The following is a 25,117-nucleotide window of genomic DNA, read 5'->3' on the forward strand; positions in this document are numbered from 1 at the left end:
ATAAACGAGGCTTGATCGGATGCTCTTGACTTGCTTCAATCTCTCTTTGTCTCCCCCGTGTTCTCTTCATCCCCGTTCCCCTTCCAGGTACACCCCACGGATTGAATAGCAGGCTGGATCATAAATAGTATGACACTGAATGTCACCTGATCACAACTGTGCTTAGTAGGCCTTCTCTCTCTTTCACTGTAGGATTGTGGGTGATCATCTCCCAACAACAAGCAATTATGAAGGAAATACCATCTGCAGAAAAGGAGAAAAAGGTGTGATGGATCACTTAAAAAGAGATGTATAAATGTGGGAAATAGTGCAAAATCTGTAGAAAATAACCAGTTGAATAATACTGTACCAGTGCCAGCAATGAATCTGCTTAATGACAATGCAATGCCTCATTTCCATGAAATCTTCAAAAGTAAGTAAAAGCAAGTGTCACTGGTTCCTTGTTAAAACTGCATACAAAGAATAAAATTCCATTGAGCCAATGGATGGCAGTGATTCTTTTAATGATTGAAAGCATCTTCCACAATAAACATCTTCCCTCTTGTCTGCCTCACACCAGCCATGATGGTTTTCAAAAGTACATGCAAGATAATTTGTAGGTTCTGACCAAAATGGTGGAGTGGTAAGTGGCAGAGAAAGAGCCTCTTAGTCACTGTCCAGACACTAAAATATAGCAATGTGAGGAAGACAAGAAGGAGAGAGGTGGGTCCCCAGAGCCCAGGAAAGATCTGAAGCATGAATTTAAGCCCACAGACAGAATGAAGACAAAAACTTCAATGAAAAAGAAGGCGGTACCTAGGCAGTGCCTTCTCCTTGAGACAGAACTCACTGCACAAGAGGAACATGGCAGAAAACTTTCCTGGTAGAGAAAAAGAACCTGACATACAAATAAATGGCACATACAGAACTCTAATTAGCCATGATCAAAAAATATCTACAGCCAGGCATATCATAGTTAAGATTCCAGAAATTCCACACAAGAATAGAACCTTAAAAGCTGTTAGGGAAAATAAACAGACCACTTATAAAGGAAAGCCCATCAGAATCACAACTGACTTCTCAGCACAAACTCAAGGAGATCTTGGAGTGAACCGTTTCAAGTTCTAACAAAAAATAGCCTTTAACCCAGATTGATGTACCTGTAAAACTATCTTTTAAAACTTATGGAGAAACAAGATACTTCCATGACAAAGAACATCTGAGGAAGTTTATGACCACTCAACAGCACTCCAAAATGTTTTGAAGGATATTCCAGAAAGAGATGATAAGACTACAACTCCATGAACCACAATAGAAAGAATCCACCAGGCCAGGCAAACAATCAAACAGAGAGAAGAATAAAAAAAAAGAGGGAGAGAGCTAACAACAGGAAAATAATACAATAAGGGCAAGTCCATATATATCAATTATTATATATTAATGGTCTCAATTCACCAATCAAAAGACACAGACTGGCAGAATGGATTAAGAAGCAACAATATGTTGCATAAAGACAACACATTTAATTCAAAAAGAAATTCATAGACTGAATGTCAAAGGTTGGAAAATAATACTCCACATGACAGGAACCCAGAAAAAAAGCAGGCATAGATATTCTATTTTCAGATAAAGTGAATTTCAAGACAAGACTGATTATGAAAGATAAATAAGATTACCACATCCTTGTAAAGAGAATAATCCAGTGCGAAGAGATAACAATTATAAATATATATGCAACAAATTCTGGTGCATCTAATTGTATAAAACAAATAGTAACAGCATGAAAAATCAAATAAGCACTAATATAATTATATCAGGGAATCACAATACCTTATTGTCACAAAAAGACAGATCAGATTGACAAAAAAAATTAACAAGGAAATATTAGAACTGATCCAAACTTTTGGAAAAAAATAATATAGTGGATGTCTACAGAGTCTTTCAACACACACACACACACACACAAACATAACATCAGAAAATATATTTTTCTGAGCTGCACATGGGACATTCTCCACAAATAGACTACATGTTAGCTCACAGAACATGCTTAAATAAATGCAAAGGAATTGAAAGGAATCTATACTAAAGATTATAGCTTACCATCTCTGCCTCATGTCTGCTACTCCACTTCTCTTATTTTCTAGAAGTTTGAGGTTCACCATTAAATGGTATATTTGCACTTGTTCTGTTTTCCTGATACAGGTATTTACTGCTATAAATTTTTCTCTTATGATTGCTTTCATTGTGTCTCATAAGTTCCAATATGTTGTATTATCATTATCACTTAATTATAGAAGCTAATTTCATCTGTGACCCATTGCTTGTTCAGGAGGGTACTATTTAATTTCCATATGTTTATGAAGTTCTTATGGTTTCTTTTGCCATTGACTTCTGATTTCACTGCAGCATTCTATAAACAGGACATTACGGTCTCATAATGTACATGTGATATACCCAGAAAAACTCTCTCAAAATTAATGGAGAAATAAGATGCTTCCAAGACAAGGAGGAACTGTGGGAGTTCATGGCTACCAACCCAACCCTACAGAGAGTGCTAAAAACATTCCAGAGAGAGAGAGAGGAAGGGATACCAGGATTCCAGCAACAGTGTCAGAGAGGCCTCAATGAACAGGGCAGACAGTGGAATGACAGAGTCAGGTGGACAAATTATAGCAGTAAAGTGGAGTAGCAGACATGAGGCAGAGATGGTAAGCTACACTGTAAAAGCTACACTACTGATACACTATAAAAAAGGGCAGAGGTCATTGTTAATAGTGTATAAGGATTTAAAAGACACAGTAGTCTTATCAACCTGTTTAGTTTGAATTTAATTTGTTCCGGTCTGTCCACTCATCTCAAATTTGAGGGCATAGACATCTGACCCAAAAATAGCATGTTATACCATGGTAACTATCCTTAATTTCTCTTAACTTAAACTGAAACCCTGTATTACTTACTTACATTGTCTTACTATGACTGATCTTATTTGAATCCAATTCATTAGACTGTGGTTTTGCCTTGGCTGATTTTATTTGAATTTGGTATGCTTGATAGTATCAACCCTAAAATTAGAGGCAAATACTCTGAAGATGACAAGATATAAAAGATACCCATACCGGTATTGATTATTAACTGCTCTCAAGTCCTACAATGTTTTCAAAATTGTGTTTTTATAAAAATAACTATGTAATACTATGCTTAACTATATTAAGCCTGATGATGTGGACACATCTATTGAAAATAACAAGGGAAAGCATAGTAACTACTGTAGATCACCTAATATTGTGGTCTTATGTGTCTCTTCTATTGCATGTTTTTCTAAGAATTTGTTTTGCTGTCTTGTTATGATTTGTTTTCCCTATAATACAGAGAGGATAGATATACATGTAGAAATTCACACACGAGAAGATTTTTTTAAAACTATTTACGGGAGCAGATTATATAATGCAAGATGTAATGAACAGATACTCTGAAGAAGAAGAGACACGAAGAAACCCAATGCTAATTCTGTAGCATAATAAAATCTAACAATACTATTATTCACTGATCAGAGTTCAATTTCAGCATATGTAAAGATAAGGACAGCTACTCCAAAGAGAATGAGAGATACTATGGTAGTTATTATTGTCTTCCCCAATGTCAGATCTTGAAGACCTAAAAAGCCTTCATCATCCTGTGATGATTTGATTAGTTCTATAATGTGCAGTATGTATTTAATGTATGTGAAGATGGGGACAACTATTTGGAAGAAACTAGAGACAAGTAGATAAACAGTGAAGATCTCCAGTAGACTTGCTCTCTAGCTCTGTGGATTTCAGGGAAATGTGCAAATACATATAAAATGTGTATTAAAGAAAGGTGTATATATTTACAGGGGGTGGGAGACAGACAGAATGTGCATAGACCCAAAATAGTTTCTCTACCACCCAGTACAATTCCCAATAGGGTTCTTTTTTTTGCATTTTTGTTTCATATTTTAATTTCTGCTTTCTATTCAAAATGAGAACTCCTTTCATCAAAGTAAACTTTAGAACATTTATGTTAGGGTTTACTTAAGTATGGCAGAACATTCAGAAGATCTTAGCATGCGTCCACTTGAATTAAATGGTGCTGTAATAAGCCTAAATGATTAAATAATATTTGTTTGAAATACAGAAATTCTGAAAAGTCATTTCATGTCCTAGAAAAATAGTTTTATTTTTCAATAACAATATCATTAATATAATGAATTTAAAACATGAAACCAAACATTTTGCATTATATTTTAGGTGAAATAAGCAAGCAAACCTACTCTTTTCCTAGTCTTTGGCATAACAACACAAGCCGCGCTCCAAACTATCAAATCAGCAGCTTACAAATTGCCTATTACAAATCGGCAGTTTACAAACTGCCTATTGTTCAATTCGCAGTCCCGGATGGAAGGAACAAAATGATGTGGCAGTTTATTCAAACAGTGTAAAAAAAAAATCTGTGCAGGGAGGCCAAGCCTACGAAACTCCCTTATTTCACAAAGATCTGTTTCACTTCCTGCATTCAAAACGCCTGGCTCTTGATGCTCCCTGCATGTTGCCACCTAGTGTCCAACACCGTTGCAAGGATTCCTAGAATGGGATCTGCACGTTGGTTAGGTTAGTTAAAACCGCACCACCCGGCGCCCCGCGGCCTTCCCCTGCAGCCCAGGGTCACACGGTCTTGTCCGCTAGCGCCCTAGCGACAATGCCCGCGGGCACGGTGTCCTCGCGCTGGGCTCGAGCCTGTGCAGGAGAATGGAGCCCAGGGAGAGCGCGGTCACCAGCTGGGAGGTCCGGCTGCCCCAGCCGTTACTGGTATCCTCCTTCTATGGCTCTGAGGATGAAACTCAGGTGCTTATGGATCTTTGGTCTGTGTTTAGCAGCTAGTAAATTCTCCAAAGTCCCATCTATAAAAGACCCACAATTTATCCAACAGTGTGTTGCGCTCCACAACGAATTTCGAGGCAAAGTCATTCCTTCCGCGGCCGATATGAAATATTTGGTGAGAAAAAGAGGGGCTGAGCTTGTATTTCTCTGAGTCATCCTAAGATATCTAAGAGATTGCACCTTTCATGGATTTACTTGTCTGAATGGTCTGAACTCTGCCTGTAGTTTAAAGAAAATCACAGTTTAACTGTGATTGGATGAGAAAGGACAGTTTGAAGCTGTTTTGTTCCCTAGACTAAGCTTCTTTGGGACAGGGAGGGAAGGTGGTGGTTGAAATATGATGGTTTAAGTTGCTTCATCATTCTCTCTCTCTCTCTCTCTCTCTCTCTCTTTCTGAGGAGAAGTAAGTTTCATATACATTTGGAACATAATATAAATTGATCTCTTTAATGCAGAATTGTTAAAAATATTTTAATATGTAATGTTTCTCTTAATCTTCAACAGACTGGAGAAGTTAAAGGTATTTATTTGCTATGTAGTTTTTCTAGTATTTAATTGACTATAGACTTTTTAAAGACTATACTATGAAAATGCTATTTAAATGTGTGTACATTTATATATTTACACATACATTCCATATAATCACACATATATGCTATATTTTCTAAAGCAAAAATAAAAAGATGAATGTAAAACTAATTTAAATGTACACAGAAACCTAACAAAGAAGAGAGGCAATAGGTTACAGGAGACAAGAACAAAAATGTATCTTCTTTAAATTTACTTTGTTCTATAATTTAACTTGGTAAATTTGCAACTTTTTATGTAACTTTAATATTTTATCCCAGAGAAAAAATATCCTTTAGAAACAAAATTTTAAAAATAAAACTCACATATCAAATTGACCTCATACATATACTTAAAAATTACGTAAGTGACTTCACACTGTATTTTATGATACAAAAAAACTGTAATTATGTTAGTTTTTAAAACTCAAGAATTTCAGCATGAGGAGTAGACATAGGACATATTCAAAATTAAAATACTCTAATTGCTAAATCAGAGTTGAAATGTTAACATGAGTTCATGATTTCTTTATTAGTTATTTCCCAGCTTTGTCCCTTGAAAAAGTATAGGATCAATGATCACCATTAGCAGTAAGAATTAGTAACACCTATATTTTTGTATTTTTACCCTGATAGAAGATTTCTGCGGAGGAAAAACAAATGGGTGAATTCAGATGTGGGACAGAAAATATACAGGCACAACCTGGAACACTGCTAAAGTACTAGAAAGAAAGGAAGCCCTGAAGGTTAATAGAGCCAAATTTTTTTAAAAAAGACTAAGACATCTTTTCTTTTTTTTTTTTTGTTTTTTTGTTTTTTTGTTTTCTTCTCTTTTCTTTTTCCTTTTTCAATACAGAGGATGGAATTCAGGAGTACTGTGCCACTGAGCTGCATCCCAGCCCTTTTTTGTTTTGTAACAGGAGTTCACCAAGTTGCTCAGGTGACCCTCAAACTCGCAGTCCTCCTGTCTCAGCCTCCTGAGTAGCTGGACTCTTCTTACAAGGACGTAGAAGTGTGCGAATGCAGTTAGTCTTTCTATAATAATGAAAAAACACTGAAGAAAGCTTTTTTTAAAAAATTCATATTCTTTAAAATCATTGAAGAACTAAGGACTTGGAATAACTAGACAAGGGATTTAAATAACAAAATATGTTAAGGAACTAAGAGAAATACAGAGGCAACATGAGCAGAGAGTGCAAAATGTCAGCAAATCAATTGAAACTTAAGAACCAAGTGGAAATTCTAAAATTGAAAAGCAATAACTGAAAGGAAGTGTAGACTTTTTAAAAGACTAAATGCAGCTCCAGAAATGATTGGTAAATACAAAGATAGGTTATTAGAAATTACTCACTCTGAAGCACTAACAAAAACGACAATAACTACGAAAACAGAATATAATACTAGAACAACTCCAAATAGTCTAATGTACATGTTCAGGTATTCCTCATTTAATGCCCGAGTTCTTGTCCTGCAACCAGAATTGGTTGCTAAGTGAGGAATTTCATTACAATATTCAGAACATGAAATGGTCAAAGGAAACTCTAACTTTATGACTTTGCTTGTATTTGCATAACTTTTACATGCAGCATTACTATGTATAGTAGAACAGCAAATCTCAGTACAGTACTGCAGAGTATAATCAGCAAAATTACAGTACTACACCATATAAAAAGCCACCAAAAGGCCAGTCTGCCACTCACATTCCTGTGTCATGAGTCTGAGAGGGTTGCCTTATTTTTATTGGGGCGGGGGGATTGCAAGTCTCCAGAGATAGAAGTAAATTTTAACAGTCTATAACCAGGTAGGTCATTTAAGGAGGAACGTCTGTATTAGAAGGAAATAGGAAAGAAATCATATATATAATGAACAGAACTTTTCAAACTCTATGGAAAATATAAAGTCACAGATGCAAAGTCATCAAAACTCAACCAGACTAAGTATAAGGAACTCACAACTGACATATGAGGGACAAATTAGTATCAGCAAAAGATAGGAAAAATCTTGAAACAAATTTGAGTCTGGGAATGAAATGTAATATTCCCTAAAACATAACTGTAATACTGCATTACCCTCATTCAACATAGAAAGTAAACTATAAAGAGAAAATGATTTAAAGAAAACTAAAGCAAAAGACATTTGTAGGCAAAAATAAATGCTAAGTATGAAAATACAAAATAATATAGCTCTGTAAGAAATAACAAAGTTTTTGAGCCTTCCGGGAAAAGATCTCAGATGAAATCCAGACTTGAGAGAAGAGTTACAAACAGCAAATGTGGACTTTTTAGCATAATAAATCTCTTTCATGTTTCTTTCATACTATTGGCTATTTAGAGGAACTGTAAGGCATTCGAGATGATTTAATAGAGGCACCCAGCCTTAACCTGTCTCCTTCACAAAGAAGAACCAGGGAGTAAGTATATAACTGCATTTGGTGGTGAACAGCCATAGATGAACACAGATGAACACTCACTGCTGGACCTTTCACTTCAGTGAATCAGGAGAACAGCCCCAGCTATTACCCCACTAAAGGAAAAGAGGCCCCAATAGGAATTTGCCTGGATCTGGCCAGGAACCACTCCCACTAGCTCAGGAACCACTCCCACTAGTGGCAAGCACTGTAACTGTAAGGGTATGGGGTGAAAAGCCCTAGATATCACATCACCCTCCAGGTACATCTAACTGGAAGTATGCAAGTCTTGTTCCTGGGTGTGTGCTCCCACAGTAGCAATAGAGTTTCTGTTACTACTGCACCGTCATGGTTCCATGAAGGAACTATGCCCGCTGCTCCTACACCTGTCTGACCATCCACTGCTGTCAGGACCGTGTCTGAGAACCACAGAGGGGCTACTGTTGTTTCAGCCATCACTTCTTTCATGAAGCATCTGAATTTAAACCATCATCTGGTCAGAGGACAGGTGCTTCAGACATCTCACCACTACTGGTGCAGCAAATGCCAGAGCTCCTTACAAGTAACAGATGCACCACGAGTAGTGTCCAAGGAGACCCTCATCCCAGATAAGGTCTTCCTCTTCTATCCCTAAAGTGTGCAATGTGCACCAAACACATAAACACTGTTATCTACATGAGGCCTGCCTGAATTACTAGTGTCCCCTATGGTCTCGCATACCATAAAAGAGAAAGGGTCTCTCCAACACAAGCGTGGTACCTACTGTGCTCAAATGGGCTAATCACAGTGAAAGAACCTACAGGAAAACTATATTATGGTGTCCTGATGGAAATAAAGCTAGCATTGTGTCACAAAGCAATAACACAAAACACATCTTTAAATAAAAGCTACTTACAGTAATGGCCATCCCATTGAAGTGGAGGAATACATGATCAACTATATATGCAAATTTTTATATAGGACATAAGAAATATGAAATTCAAAGTGATAAGGTAGCCCCCAAACATCATAACTCACTGTTACCATACTCCAAATAAATTTAAATGGATGAACCCGTGATAAAAATTTCCAAAAAATGACTTTTTGAAAAGTTTTATATCCAAGAGAATACAGATAAACAGTTAAGTGAAATTTGCATCCGAATGAATTGGGATTTGAATGAAAACTTCAGCAAAGAAGACAGAAATTTTTAAAAGGAACCAAAACAAAAATCTGGAAAATTCAGAGCTTAATAAGTAAACTAATACTAATCAATTGAAAGCCTCAATAGCAGTCTATGTAAAACAGAAGAAAGAAAATCAGAGCTCAAAGACAGGCATATGAAGTATCTTTCTCAGACAGAAATTTTAAAAAGAGAAAAAGTGAGAAAGCATAGAGTCTTCGAGATACTTGAGACACCAGGCTATCGCGGCTTTCTTCAGGACATCTGACCTGTTTTCTCCATGGTGCTCTTTTATCTTGCTTTTTTTTCCTCTTTTTCTCAGCCCAAGTTCACTCTACAGTGTGAACTTCTCTATCATTCTTCACTTTGACTTTTTCCACTGAAATTTGCTAGCATTTAAAAAAGAATGGGACATCATTAAGCAAACAGATACCTACATCTCGAAATACCTGAAAGCAAACAGATAAAGGAAAGGAAAATCTGGTCAATGAAATAATAGCATAATTTCCCAATCTTCAGAAACCATATAGATCCATGTGCCGGAGGTTTACAGAACCTAACTGTGCATAACTAGAAAAGATCTTCTCTATGATACAGCCAAACTGTCAAAATGTAAGAAAAAGAAAACCCAAGTCACAGTAGAGGGAAACCCATTCAATGCCAGGTCACTTAGCAGAATCTCTATAACTCAGAAGAACATCATTGATGTATTTTAAATTCTGAAAGAAAATAACTTCCAACCAAGGTTATTATGTTCAACAAGGTTATACTTAGGGGAAAAAAGAGAAATAAAGACATTCAAACACAGTAAAAATAGGAAATTCAAGATCACAAAACGTTCCCTGCAAAAGATCCTTATAGAATTCATGCATTCTGAAGTGAAAGATACAATTGTGTGGAAATACAAATCCTACGTACATTGTATTTATACAAAAGAGAAAAGAAAAAATCAAATTCTATTAATGCAGTAAAACATCAAACTACAAAGATGAACAAAAACAGCTGCACATGGTGATGTATGCCTATAATCTCAGCAATTGGGAGGATGAAGAAGGAGAATCACACGACTGGCAAGTTAGAGAGAACTTGTCTCAAAACAAAACATTGTTTTAAAGACGTAGGGATTAATCCAATGCAAAAGTCCTGGGTTCAATTCCTAACAACACACACACATAGAGTAGGACACAAAACAAGTACTTACACTTTTATTCAAGCACTTTGTGGATATAAATTTCATTAACTTTGAAATAAACACATGTTAATAAAATAGAAATTTTAGAAAGATTAACAATAGAGAAGAGAAAGACAAGCAAATAGCTAATGACAGGGCAATGTCGTAAGAAGTACGTCAGCTGCTATGAAGCACAGTTTTATATAATCACTGACCTCTCCCCCAAAAAACATTTCCCTCTGGTCTTTTCTTCACCTTGTAGAGTAGACTCCATGTTTCAATATTTCCATTGTTTTTCACAGTCACCATTCCTTTTTTTTCTCTTTCATCATTCATCAAACTGTCTCTTAAAAACTCAAAACACAGGGCTGTAAGCACAAAAGATGGGAGACAGAAAAAGGTTTACATCCTAGGCAAAAAAAAACTAGTAAAAATGGAAAAATTTAAGATTACTAATGTGTGTTAATAAAAAGAACAATCAATGAGTACTTTTTATAATAAATTTGCTGAGCTCTGAATTACTAGATTTCTTCTGCCTTCTTTTATTCACATTCAGAGTATTTGTTGAGTGCCCACAATGTACCAGACCATCTACTATGTACTGCCAATAGAAAAATGAACTGTCATAAATGAATAGTGTATATATTTAAATATAAAGAAATTTAAATCACCATGAACATAACAAAACTGTATTTATTAAATTAATAATCTAAAACAATTGAGTATAGTAATTAGAATGATTTTGATATAATTGAATATGAAAACTTTTATTTTTTATTGTATTTTTCAGAGTTGGGATCATGGTTTAGCAAAGGTGGCTGAAGCATGGGCAAAACAATGCAGATTTGAACATAATAAATGTTTAAAAATACCCTATCAATGCTACCGAGATTTTGCACATATTGGAGAAAATCTTTGGTTAGGTGGATTGGCACTATTTACTCCAAAATATGCGATTACTAAATGGTATAATGAATCTCAACACTTTGATTTTAATAATCTATCGTGTTCTAATATTTGTGGCCATTATACACAGGTAAATATCTGAAAGTTTATTATTTTTTTATTTGTGCACATTTCAATTGAAAGACCTTGTTTAAGAGTTTTATCTTTAATTTGTTTTCAGTTTCTGAAAAATTCACCTTAATTTGAAAGGCAATATTTATGTTAGATATAGAATTTTGTGTAGTGGGTTTTTTTTTTCCAACTTGAAAATCTTAATAGCCAGGATAAAGAAAAATACCAACAACAAATGCTGGAGAAGCTACGGGGGAAAAGGAGCTCTTCTGCACTGTTGGTGGGAGTGCAGACTGCTGTAACCACTGTGTAGATCAGTTTGGAGGTTCCTCAAAAAGCTGAGTTGGAAGTTCCATTTGACCCAGCTATTTCACTTTTAGGCAAATTCCCAGAAGGACTGAAAGCATCATATCACAGTGATATATGTGCACCCAGGTTTATAGCAGCACAGTTTGTAATAGCCAGCTAAATGCCCATCAACTGAGAAATGGATAAAAAAAGATGTGGTACTTTTATACAATGGAGTATTATTCAGCTGTAAAGAATGATCACATTGAAATATTTATAAGTGGATGCAACTTGAGAGCATATTCATAAGTGAAATAAGTCAAATTCACATGAGTAAATACTGTATTGTCTCCTTAGTGTAAGAAATGTAAGAGTAGATAAGATACAAAATCCTCAATAAATACAGTGAAGTGATCAGAATCTGCTTAAAGAGAAAAAATAATATCTCAGGGAAAAAAAGGAAGGGAAAAGAAAAAATATCTAAATTTGTATAAACACACTTAGGAGGATAGCTAAGATGACTGTGCTACAAATTCTATAAGTTCGTAGAACAAAGCAGTTAATATTCATAAGATTGAACAATTTTGCATGTTTATGTCAGGTGACCTGAGGAGAACTTGAAGATCACTATGTAAAATACCAACCTTAGTTCTGTTCCTACCACCATGTTTTGAAGGCCTGTATCATTGTTTTGGGCTCTTTGCTATTGTTATTTTTTTGTCTTTTTTGTTTTTCTAGTAATCTATTTTGTTTTCCGCTCTAATGCAGAAAAGATAGGTATACATGTAGAGCCTTATACATGCCTAGAACTTCTCCTAAACAGTTTATTATGTGTGATGAAATGAACAGTTATTTTGAAGAAGAACAGACATTACGGTATCCATTGCTGATTTCATATCATCATGCCATGAAATCCAATAATGCTTCTATTCTTTGTTTAGAGTGGTTTTAATCTGTTTTGTATTGTTTAACTTCAACATAAATGAAGGTATGGACAGCTATTTTGAAGAGAACAAGAGACATTATGGCAGCCATTTTTAATTTTCATATTGTCTGGTTTTGAAGGCCTGTAATGCCTTCATTACCGTGTTCTTATCAGTTTTATACTATTTTGTTTTGAATGAATTCATTGTATATGAAGATATAGACAACCATTTAGAAGAAAACAAGGGACATTATGGTAGCCACTATAGATCTCCTGTTGTCTTGTTTTGAAATCTGTATCACTTACATTGTTTATTTCTGATCTGCTTTGTTCTGTTTTGTTATGTTTAGTTTTACCCCTTTTTAAAAATAAAATAACTTTTTTAAAAAAAGGAAATCTTACTCTGCTATCATTATGTTGCATTACTTCTAACAAGAAATCTACTGTAATCCTTTCTTTTGTCCTTTTGTATGTAAAACTTTTTATTCACCTTTTTTCTTAATCATCTGTCTTAAGAAACTTAGTAATAAATGTACCATGGTTTTCTTTATCTTTCCTTGCTGCAGTTGATTGAATTCTTAGAGTTCTAAATACATAGTTTAAACCAAATTTTTAAAAATATTGATCATTGCTTCTTAAACTATTTCTATCACTGTCTCCCTTCCAGTGTCCAGTTACTTATGTGGATCACTTGTATTTACCCCAGGGGTTTCTAAATTTAATCTAATCTAATTAGTGCAAATTAGTAATGCAGAATAATAGATTTTCTTTTGGTATATTAGTGCATGTATATGATACACTGTGATTATTTCCTCCGCCTTGTTCCCTCTCCCTACCTCTCACCTCTTTTTCTGTTCATCACTTACTTATCTCTAGTAGACTAAATTCTATAAACCTGTCAGTTCCCTCACACATACCTTTTTCATAGACACTCCATATAAAATAAAACCTGTTATTTTTAACTTTGTGAGCTTGACTTATTTTACTTAACAAGATGGCCTCCAGTTCTACCCATTTTCCTGAAAATGACATGGTTTCCATCTTCTTCATGCTTGAATAAAACCTTACTGTGGGTATATATACCACAATTCCTTAATCCATTCATCTGTTGATAAACATCTAGCCTATTTCCACAGCTTTGCCATTGTTACTTGTGTTGCAATGAACACAGGTGTGCAGGTTTCACTCTAATAAGTTGTATTTAATTCTTTTGGAAATATAGAGAGGAGAGGTTCGGTTGGAACAATGGTCTATCTATGTTTAGTTTTTTGAGAGACTTCTAAACTGATGTCCATAATGGATGTACTAGATTACTGTCTTAGTTCCTTTTCTCATGAGGGAGGCAAAATATTCAATACTCAAAGTGAAAGGAGGAAAGATTTGCTGTAGCTCACAGTTTGTGGAAGTTTCAGTCCATAGCTGACTGCCTTCAAGACAGGTGGGCACAGCCGAGGAATAAAAGCAGCAGTCCGTGGCAAGGGAGGGGTGGCATAAAGTAGCAAGCTATGGCAGTAGCCCTCTTTCTGTACCTTCTGTTCCATCCAGGATACCGGCCTTAGGGCAGATAGCCTCAGGTGGGGCACTCTAATTCAGCATCACACCACTAACCACGGCTTCTCATGTTGTTCCCACCGTCACACACCCTAGACCCAGCCACTCCGTGAAAGCTCCACCTATAACCTCATGAGGCTTTGGGGAACATCTAGATTAAAGCCATAATGATTGGGATTCCGTTTCACTCTGCTCCTCACCAGCATTTGTCTCATGGATTCTTGATGATAGACAGTCTAATGGAGGTGAAATGAAATCTCAGAGTAGTTTTGATCTGCATTTCCTAATGGCAAAAGAAAATGTTGAATTTTTCTCATATCATAATTGGCCAGCTGTGCTTCTACTTTTAAAAAATTATCTATTTATTTGTGCAATTACTGAGTGGCCTACTTGATTTTTTTGCTGTTCTTTGATGTATATATATATATAGTTTCAATGTTATTCTTCTGTTGGATGTATAGTTATCAAAATTTTCTTTTATTTAATGAAGGCTATGTCTTCACTTTTATTTCTTTTACCATACAGATTGTTTTTAATTTATTTTTGCTATTGTTTTCTTGTTACCTGAGTGCTTTTCAGGAAGCCTTTCCTGTGAGTAAGGCTTTTAAGTGTTTCCCTTATATTTTCTTCTCTTTTTGTTGTTTTTTGGTTTTTGCTTGTTTTCCTTTTGTTGTTTGTTTGGTTTGATTTTTTTATTTTTTTGAAGCAGGATCTTGCCATGTAGTTCAGGCTGGCTTTGAACTCACGGTGTACCCCAGCTGGTCTTGAACTTGCACCCGAGCAAGTTCAGCCTCCCGAGTGCTGGAATTACAGGGTGCACCACTGTGCCTGAATCTATCTATGTTTCCTTCTAGCAGTTAAATGCTTCAGATGTTGTACCCATGTCTTTGATTTATTTTGAATTGATTTTAGTACAAGACCGGGATCTACTTTCAATAGTTTGCATATGGATATCCAGTTTCACCAGCACCATTTGTTAAACAGGGTGTTTTTTCTCTAATATGTTTTTGGCACCTTTGTCAAAATTCATACTAGAATAGTGTCTGGCATTGATTTGCTTTTGTGGCATAGGTTTGTTTTTATGCCTTCTGCCATGTTCCCTGTTCTGAAAGTTTCTGTGTCAGCAGCACGTTGTCTATGCTGCTGTTGACAGCAATATATTTTTAATCAAGTAAGGTGACACAGTACTGCGTCCTCCCCTGCTCAGGACTAATTTGGCTACTGGGTCTTTTGTGATTTCATATGAACTTGAGAGTTATTTTCCTAGTTCTGTGAAGAATGTGATATGATGGGAATTTCATTGACTCATTTCTTTTGATAATGTGGTTATTTTAACAGTATTGTACTTACCAACTATGAACAATGGCGGTCTTTCCATTTTCTAACATTTTCTTCAATTTATTTTACTAATAATTTGTAATTTTTATTGTAGAGCTTTTTACTTCCTCGTGTAGTTTAATTCTAGGTATTTTGTTTGTTTATGAAACTACCGTGCATGAAGTTGTTTTCCTGATTTCTTGCTCATCAGACTCACTAATAGTGTACAAAAAATTGTTGACTTCTTGGTATCAGTTTTGTATCCTGCACTTTGCTTGAATTCTTATGTCAGATCTAAAAGTCTTTGGTAGATTTTTTAGCATTCTTTAGTTAAAAGATCATCTCTGCAAGCAAGGATAATTTTACTTCTTTTACTATTTGTATCTGTTTAGTTTATTTCTTTTGCACACTTGCTTGGGGTATAATTTCATGTTTACAGTGAATATTTATGAGATCAAATACACTTTACTGATTCCTGGTTGTACAGAAAATACTTTCATTTTTTTTTCTCCATTCAAGATGTTGTTTTCTGTAGACTTCTGATATACAGCTTTTATTATTTTGCAGAAAAATAATTCTATACGCATTTTCTTTGGGCTTTTTATTAGGAAAAAGTTAGATTTTTTTATCAGTGACTTTTTCAGTATTTATTGAGATGATTATGTAATTTATACCTTTGACATATTTATGTGATATATTACACTGATTGTTTTAGATATATTGAAACATCCCTGGAATGAAACCAACTTTGTTATGGCATATGATCTTTTTAATGTGTTTTGAATTCTGTTTGAATCTTATTGAAGATTTTTGCACCCAGGTTTATCAAGGATCTTGGTCTGTAGTTTTCTTCTTTTGCTTATATGATTTTGATATAAGCAAAATACAGACTTCATATAAGGAAAATACAGGCTTTCTTGATTGATTTTGGAAACACTCCTTCCCTCTCTTATAAAAAAATTTGAAGAGCATTGATGTTAGTGTTTATTTAAAGGTCTGTTAAAACTCAGTAGCAAATCCATCTAGTTCTGGGGTTTTCCTTTAAGAGAGTTTTGTTTTTAACTTCAATTTCATTGCTTGAATTTTTTGTCTATTTAGATTTTGTATGTTCTCGGTTCAATTTTTGTAGTCACGTGTATCTAGATATTTGTGCATTTTTCCGTATTCTACAGTTAGTTTCTTGTAAGCCTATGGATTTTGGTGGTACTTACTGTGGTTCTGACTTTTTCTTTACTTTATTAACTTGGGTCTTCCATCTTTTTCCTGTGATTAGTTTGGATAAGGATGTGTCAATCTTATCTATTTCAGGAACAAATTCTTGATTCATTGATCCTTTATATTATTCTTTTAGTCTGTTTTAATAAGTTCAGCTCTGATTTTATTTTATTTTTTTTCTTCTACAGGTTTTGGTTTTGATTTGTTCTTGTTTTTCTAGGATCTTGGGATGTATCTTTATTTGTTTGAGATTATTTTTCTAGACATTCACAACTACAAAATTCCATTGAACTGCTTTTAGGGTATCTTAAAGGTTCTGAATGTTTCCATTATTATTTAATTTTAGAAATTTATTAATTTCCATACTTCTTAAATGACATGCTGACCATATAAGAGTATGCTGTTCAATCTTCATGAATTTGTGTAGTTTTTGTGATTTATTGATGATTTCTAGTTTCCTTCTATTGTGTTCTGATAAGTTGTATAAGATCATTTCTATTTTTTGTATCTATTAAGACTTGATTTGTGACCTAAAATATAATCTATTTAGAAGAGTTCTGAGAGTTGCACATTCTGTTGTTGGCGAGTATAGTCTATAGATATTTGTTAAATTCATTTGATGTACAGTGTTGTTTAACTCTGACTTTTTGTTGGACTTTTATCTGAATGATATATCTATTTATGAGTAAAGGGTATTAAAGCCATTCAGTATAACTGTTCTGAGGTATATTTATTCATGAGTAGTGCTCATGTTATGAAATTGGATGCACTGACATTCCTTCTTGGCATTGTTCCCTTTACCAATGTATATTGACCTTTGTTTTTTCTTGTTAATTTTACTTTGAAGTTTGTATGGTTTGATAATCCTGCTTGCTTTTGAATTCCAAGAACTCGAAGTATCATTTTCTACCCTTTCATTTTCAGTCTTTATGAATTGGAGGTGAGATGTGTTTCTTACATTACACATATATTTTACATTTGGATCTTGTTTTTAATCTAATCTGTCAGTCCGTGCAATTTGACTGGAGAATTAAGACACTGCACTGTGTGTGTGTGTGTGTGTGTGTGTGTGTGTGTGTGTGTCCAACAACAAAAAGGCCTAATATTTCTCTCTTTGGAGGTATTTAGAATGAGGACAATATTTTTCCCAAAGTATCTATTATAGGACACCATCTGATGTAAGTAGTATTGTGAAAACTTTAGTAAAAAATTCTCCATCTCAGCCTCTGTCCAAGAAGGACAAATTGCTTTTGCAAGTCTGAAGGCGAAACTCAACCCGTAAGGCAAAGTTTTCAGTGTTAAAACTAAATTACACCAATATCTAAGGCTTTTGCACCCATAAAAGAGGGCATGGCTAGTGTTGGAACTGCCCACCAAGCTTCTCACATACCTTGCCCATTGATTTGTCAGGATTGCTGGCCACATGCCTGGCAAGTGTCTTCACTACAGGACATACTCTTAATGGTTTTGCTCAGCGCAGAGGTGGTGGGGTGCACAGCATCTGGCTTGGTTGAGAAGCCACTGACACATAGCTTTCCACCAGCTCCAAAAGAAATGCTCCTGACCCTAACCCCTATCCCTGACAAAACTTTACACAGCAGGATTCTTTTCCTTTCTAAATCCAACTCTTTTTTTAAAAATCCCTTCACCTAGCTGAATGTGCTGTGTAAATGCCAGTTGCATTTTCTTTGCAGGGCAAACATGTAGGGCCTTTCCAGACCCTAGAGTTTCCTACAGCCCAGGACCGCCACTGAGTTGTTTCTCTTTTGCTCATTATCTTAGTTACTTTGTGTCATAGCTATCATTCTCCTCAGTCCAAGCTGAATCTTAAAGAGGCTGCCTTCTGCTCCCTCAGAAGCAGCTGCTGCATCTTACAGATAGTAAATGTGGGAGCACATGTGTACTCCCAGCACTCTGGAAGGCCAAGGAAGGATGGAAATTGGAGCCCAGCCTAGGCAACTTAGTGGCTTACCAAGACCCTGTCTCGAAATTTAAAAAGAAAAATGATCCTAGGATGTAGCTCAGTGCAAAGATCCTGGGTCCAGCTACCAGTCACACACACACACACACACACACACACACACACACACACACACAGCAGAGGTGTTTTTCTTTCCTTCAAGGCCTGTGAGACTTCTTAAAATGGAGACTTCTTAAAATGGGGGCTTCTTAAAGTGGCTCCTCACGCCAGCACTGTTTAAATCTGCTGAGCCATTGTGTCTCCTACACTCAGGCACTGACAAGACTCAGGTTGTCTTTGTGCTCAGGCTGTGTACTTGTCAGGTAGCAGAGTACATTCTTGGGTGTGTGCAGGCCTCTCCCACTGAGCTGGAAACTGTTTGGTGCTGGTGCGTACTATTTTATTATTTCACTTATTATTTTAATACCAACATTCTGTGTTGCACCTGGATGCGAGCTCGCTCAAGTTGTCTTCCAGGGATTTCCTACAGTTATCCCATTTCCTCAGTCATAACAGTCAACTTGGACGAGTATCCCAGAGAAATTTGTGAGTTTTTCTGCCTCTAGTCTTCTATGAATATTTATATTTTTTGATGTTCTTGTTGAATTTTTTTCTTGAATTTCTTTCTCTGTGATTAATTTCAGATAGTTAGGTAGCTATGTCTTTAAATTAGATCTTAATGTTTGCATTTGTAGAAGATTAATTGGGTATTGTTTGTGTCTTCAATAAATATACTACTTAGTATATTCCTTATTTCACTCAACTTTTGGGGTCACATATAGCTTTTTAAATATATAATATAAATAAGAATTTTATGTTTTCTTTGATAAGCCTAGCTCTGCATTAGTTTTGAAGAAATATTTTGTTCTTCATTATCAACGAAATTTTCTCGCCTTTTATTTTGTCATGTATATGTCCTTATACACCTAACATTGTAAAATTTGACCCTTTGGGGTATTAATTTCATTTGGGTTGTTCATTCATTTTTAAATCAGGGCTTAGCTATATATTTTAGTCTTGATTTGAATTCACTAGTATCCCAGACTGGCCTTGAACTCACTGGGATCCTCCTCCTCAGTTTCCTGTATACTGAGATTGCAGGAAAGCAAGACCACACCTAGCAATTTATTTTTATTCCTATAAATATTCATGAGCATCTTCTAGGATATAGTTAATTTATACACTTGATGCTTTTGATTATTGCTTTTAAAACATGCTACGTGGAATGAATGCAATGTTTGGTCTAGGAATAGTTGTATCTCACTACTTAAGCAAGATTCTTCTAAACGCCCTACAAAATGCTCTGAGAATTTTGAAGTGTTCCACTCAAGATAGTAAGGACATGTCCTGCTCTTGCCTTGGATGAGCCTTGGCGTATTTCCTTCTAGCTTTTACAGGTAATCCTTTCCTAGGCCTACACTAGTTTCTTCACATGAATGCCCTGCTGAATAGCTGGTGAGAATCATCTGCATACACCACAATGTGTTACTGTATTATTCTCACCTCTTCAATACCATTCCCTATAAACACCTATCACCGTAGTCTCCCCAGACTCTCAATTCAGACTCTCAACTACATGAGTACTTCAAGCTTTTCCTGGTAATCCTCTTCCTAAGTTCCACAATGGGAAACTATCACAAGGAATAAGCTGTAACAATTGTACAATACACCCCTTATCTCCCAAACTCTCAGAGTGTTAGCATTTGCTATCTATGTCTAGTGTCTTAAAAACCATTACTTCCTGAACTTTTCCAAATTTTTTGGTGGTTTCAGGTAGGCATAGAACTTTAGACATGTTACTCTTTTATGATGAGAGGTGCAAATCACCTTTTTGCCAATTGTAGCCTGGATACCAAGCTCCTAAGGCATGTTCAAGAAATAAAAAGGGCTTTCTATGCCAAACTTTCCAACCTGTAGAAATTGAATTAATACTTAGTGTTCTAAGGCAATTCCTCTTTATTGGAGGTTAAGTGAACAAGAAAGCAGCAGTTTTCATGTTCCCCTTGTGCTTATTTTCATTATTATTGTAGCTCCACAAGAGGATGGTCTTCTAAGTCTGGACATCCTCTAGGACATCAGAAGAGAGGATGTTGGCAAAGAGTATGACCTGGCTATTACTGGTAAAATTGATAGAGAGAAAGCAAATGTCAGAATTACTGATAACAAGCAGAATGTGGCATCAAAGCTAAATCATGGCTTTTATTTTTGTTTCCTCATTTGTTGCAAGGAAAGGAACTTATTCCCAAATGTCTTCTCCCTAACAACTGTTAAGTAAGAAATGAGAGCTTCCTCTTCACCGCCAAATTTACACATACACTTAAATAGTTAGAAACAGGTACATTCTTCTTATTGATTTGACAACCATATCTTGCTTAATATTCTAAACAAAATGAGACAAAAATGTTTTACATTTACCATTCATTGATATAACAAAAGCGTATTTGGTATTTTTATTAATATTATTCCACTCAATTTCCTGAAAGCAGTATATTTTAAAGCTGTTCAAAGTGACTTTTTCACATTTCCAAAGCTACGAAAAAAACACTAAACATCTTAAGAAAATAGAATTTTGTGGTTTATTCATGAAGCAAAATTTTAAACATGGTTTCTTTAAAATGTGTACTCTTGCATTTGCATACTTTATCAACTTTTTATAAACTTGGAAAAGAAAAGCATCTTTCATCTTGTTCGATCATAGTTTATAGTAAGTGAGAAACTAGTTTGAAATTGACCTGTCCCTCCTAGCCACAGGTGATGAGAAGCAAAACTCATCTCTTAACATTCGGTTCACTAGATTTTTCATTGAATTGTGGTATCTATCAGGCAACCACAGAGCCATTAAAATATAATTTTTAAAATTATGAATTGTGTCTATACCACATTTATGAAAAATCCATTTTGTGGACTAGCTTAATATGCTTTTTTTAGGACAAATGTCAAGTAGAAACAAAAAAATTATGTATGTTGTCAAACTTTCTTTGATTTATTGTTTCACAAGTTCAATAAATCAAGTATTTTTCCATTTTTTCTATTTGAAAAACAGAGCAAATTCCATTGTTACAAAGGACTAGCAATTTTTTCACCTCTTCATCACTCTCCTATGATGAGTTTTCCACTCTTGAGTAACATGCGTATTTCATGATTAAGTAAAAATAAATACCATCTTTATGGCAGAATTTGTTTTTTAGAAACTCAATATGTTCTTAATCCATCCTACCTATCTCTTGTAACTTGACATCAATAAGAATTTATGTAAAACTATAAAATTAGAAATGCAATAATTAAGCAGATTTTTATGAGAAAAATAAGATTATTTGTTCACTTATAGTCTGATTTTAATGTTGATTATATAATATGTCTATGGGTAGAATTAAAATTTCCTAAATCATGTAGAAGAAATTACAATTTTGGCTACATATTGTGGTTTAGACTATATATTTTCCTTTCGATTTGTGAGAATTATCTCTGAAGAAAAACTAGTTTGGTAACTCATATAAATGCAACTTAAAGAAAAAGTCACATAAACTTAAAGGTTATAGAAAAAATATAGTGAATATTTACATATTATTTTTAATAGCATGACAAAGATTATATCTGTTCCAATGATGAATTGTTACATAGAATTGCTTCATATATGTTGGTTTATAATTTCTTCCCTTACAGGTAGTTTGGGCCAATTCATATAAAGTTGGTTGTGCAGCTGCATCTTGCGCTAACTTTGGGGGAGCTACATTTGCAATGTTTGTGTGTAACTATGGACCTGGGTAAGTTATTTTGCTCTTAAAATTATGTTATGTTGATGTTATGTTACATGTTAATTATTTACCAAAAAGTACCATATACAGGAAATAAATATTTTTGTATTTTTTCTATAGTACTTTACTTACTTATTTAATTATTTAGGTTTTCTGAAACAGAGTCTCACTATATATCCTGCTCTGGCTTGAAACTGTGATCCTCAGGTCTCAGCCTCTCAGGTGCTGGGATTATAGACATTCTCTACCACCTCAGCAGCACTTAATGATTTTATTGCTTTATTCTCGCCTTACAAAAATAAAGCACATTCAATTGCACTATAGTATTTCTTTGATAACCAAAGTTTCTCCTTGTTTCTACTAAGAAATGATCCTTTGTGGCTATGACAAAATGGATTGAATATTACAAGATGTCTATATTTCCGATAAGAAAAATCTCCCTCTAGAGTACTAACAAGACAAGATAGGTGAAAATAGGAAGTGGTGAAAGAACACTGCCTTGTGTAAAGCACTTTACTGGAAATGACATATTTAAATGAGAGTGAAAATGAGAGAAATTGTTGCATAAATTTAAAAAAGAGGAAATATAAAATTAACTGCCACGATTCTATCTAAATGCTGGAACACAAAAGAATTTGACAAATTCTTATCTAATGTAATGGTAACATAAGTAGAATGAAAAATTATCCAGAATGATGGCAAGAGCACTAATTTCTGAAAAAAGAAAATGATAATTTTCATGCCCTCCTAACAATTAGTTATCTAAATGGAAACATAATACAAACAAAAGTAAAATTTTGAAATTCTAATTCCAATGGGTCTATATAAAAAATAGAAAAACAATTAATAATATGATTCTTCAACAACAAAAAAATTTTTTACAGCAAAAATTTTAAAATAAAATCTAGGAATGATGAAAATCCAGACTAAGAAAATCTATACACTATTGGCAACAAGGAACAGGTACATGCCAAAAATACGTTGATAGATAAAAATGTGTGCATCTACTTCTGATTTTCACTTAGATGCACAAATAGTAAAAATATATCACCTAAAATGTCAGAGTCGAGTACAGTTTTCATAGATATTAAAGAACAGCAGAGTTACTGCCATTTATTACCATGTTGTCTTTTATGGACATTAATCACTGAATTTGAAAGGAAAATACAAAATTATTAATAAGATATTAAGACTCAAGATTTCCTGAGCAAATCATATTTTCAGTTCCAAGCAAATCATGTACATAATAGATTTCTTATAGATTTTTGGAAGCCTAAGAAGATACTGTAAAAGCACTGCTTACCAAGCAATAGGGACCAAAATGCTCCACCACTAAAACAACCACCACAAAGAGAAAACAGACAAAATGCAGTACAAGGAGCAACACTGTTTAAGTACGTGTCATACAGTGAAGGACTAATGGAGGGAAATTGAGAGAATATTGGACCTTCTGAACTGAACTGAAGAAACAAAGCCAAGTGCAAAGAAGCCAATACAGCTAGAGATTATGGGGAAAAAGTACAAGAAAAGAAGTAAACATAAAAAGAACCCTGGAGATCTGAAACTGGTATGTCTTCCATGCCCAGCATATATGGTTGTCCTGTGTCTGTGAGGAAATTGAAATTAGCATAGGAAACATGTGAAGGAATTAGAAAATACAGCTCTTGTGGGCTGGGGATTTAGCTCAGCGGCATAAGCACCTGCCTTGCCAGCAGGCGGTCGTGAGTTCAATCCCCAGTACTGACAAAAAAAAAAAAAAAATACAGCTCTTGGCACTCACACAGGAAGCAGAACCAGGGGGCTCCAGACTGAGGTAACAATTCTACAGTAAAATTTTGAAAACTCAGAATGTTCCCAGGTAACATAAGTCCATAGAGAAATAATATGATATCCAGAACCTAACACAATGTCTGCTATCTACTTAAATATTACCAAGCATGTGAAGCAGACAAATGAAATTTATATAGAGAAAAATAATAAATCATTTGAAACTGATATAAAATTTTAAAAGTATTTGAATTAGTAAGGAAAGAATAAAGTAGTCCTTATAATTGTATTTCATATTTTCAAAAGTGAAAAGGAGACATATAAGATATTAAAAATAGAAGTTGAAAAAAAATAAGTTAATGGTAGACTAGATATTCCAGAAGAGACTAGTGAACTCAAAGGCATAACAGTACAAACCATCGCAACAGGTTTCTAAAGGGAAAGAAAATCCAAGGATGATGAAGAGGGTGTCAGCTGCCTATGTGATAACTTTAGTGTCAATTGATTGTCTCAAAAGAAGTGAGACACAGTAAACTATTTAAAAAAATATGAACAAATCTTTACAAGTTTAATGAAATTTGTAAATTTATACATCCAAGAAGTTTATCAGACTCCCTTATAGAAAACATAAATACTAGTACACCAAGTACCTTATAATCCAAACTTTCAAGATCAATAAGAAAGAGAAAAATTTTTAAGTATCAGGATAGCACAGATATGTTACACACAACAGAACAAAATAATAATGACAATATCTTTTTTAAATTTTATTTTGAATGTAGTAAAAACACAACAGAACAAGACAGAACAAAACCAATCGACAAGCGTAGTGACGTTGGTACAGAACTTCACATCAGGATACTGGGATAGTAGTAATAGGTACTATGGTATATCTCGTTATCTTCACAATAGTTGTCCAGTCAGGTATAGTGAAATCAAACCAATAACAGAATGTTGTAAAACCAGTTGAAGGAGAATATTAAATAGAGCAAAACACTCATTACAAAATGTAACATTGAAAATAACCATTGCCTTCAAACAGAACATAGAAACTCCCCATGCTTGCTATATTGCATGTGGTCATCCTCCCAAGAGATGCTCAGAACTCTGTCCCCAGGTGCTGATGGGGGATGAGG

The 25,117-nt window shown here is 34.7% G+C and overlaps 1 protein-coding gene across 1 annotated transcript in view; it reads left to right on the top strand.

Moving 5' to 3' along the window:
* Positions 1-4,762: 4,762 nt before the first annotated feature.
* Glipr1l1 (GLIPR1 like 1) overlaps positions 4,763-25,117 on the top strand; it is a 30,867-nt gene continuing 10,512 nt past the window's right edge. The window contains exons 1-3 of the mRNA XM_005006521.2: positions 4,763-4,995; positions 10,977-11,222; positions 22,123-22,223. Coding sequence (XP_005006578.2) covers positions 4,822-4,995; positions 10,977-11,222; positions 22,123-22,223 — 521 coding nt within the window. The 5' untranslated portion in view covers positions 4,763-4,821. The remainder of the gene's footprint in view (positions 4,996-10,976; positions 11,223-22,122; positions 22,224-25,117) is intronic.

The sequence above is a fragment of the Cavia porcellus genome, unplaced genomic scaffold (assembly GCF_034190915.1).
Source record: "Cavia porcellus strain 051 isolate PalLab524CR breed Dunkin Hartley unplaced genomic scaffold, mCavPor4.1 scaffold_8, whole genome shotgun sequence".
NCBI lineage: Eukaryota > Metazoa > Chordata > Mammalia > Rodentia > Caviidae > Cavia > Cavia porcellus.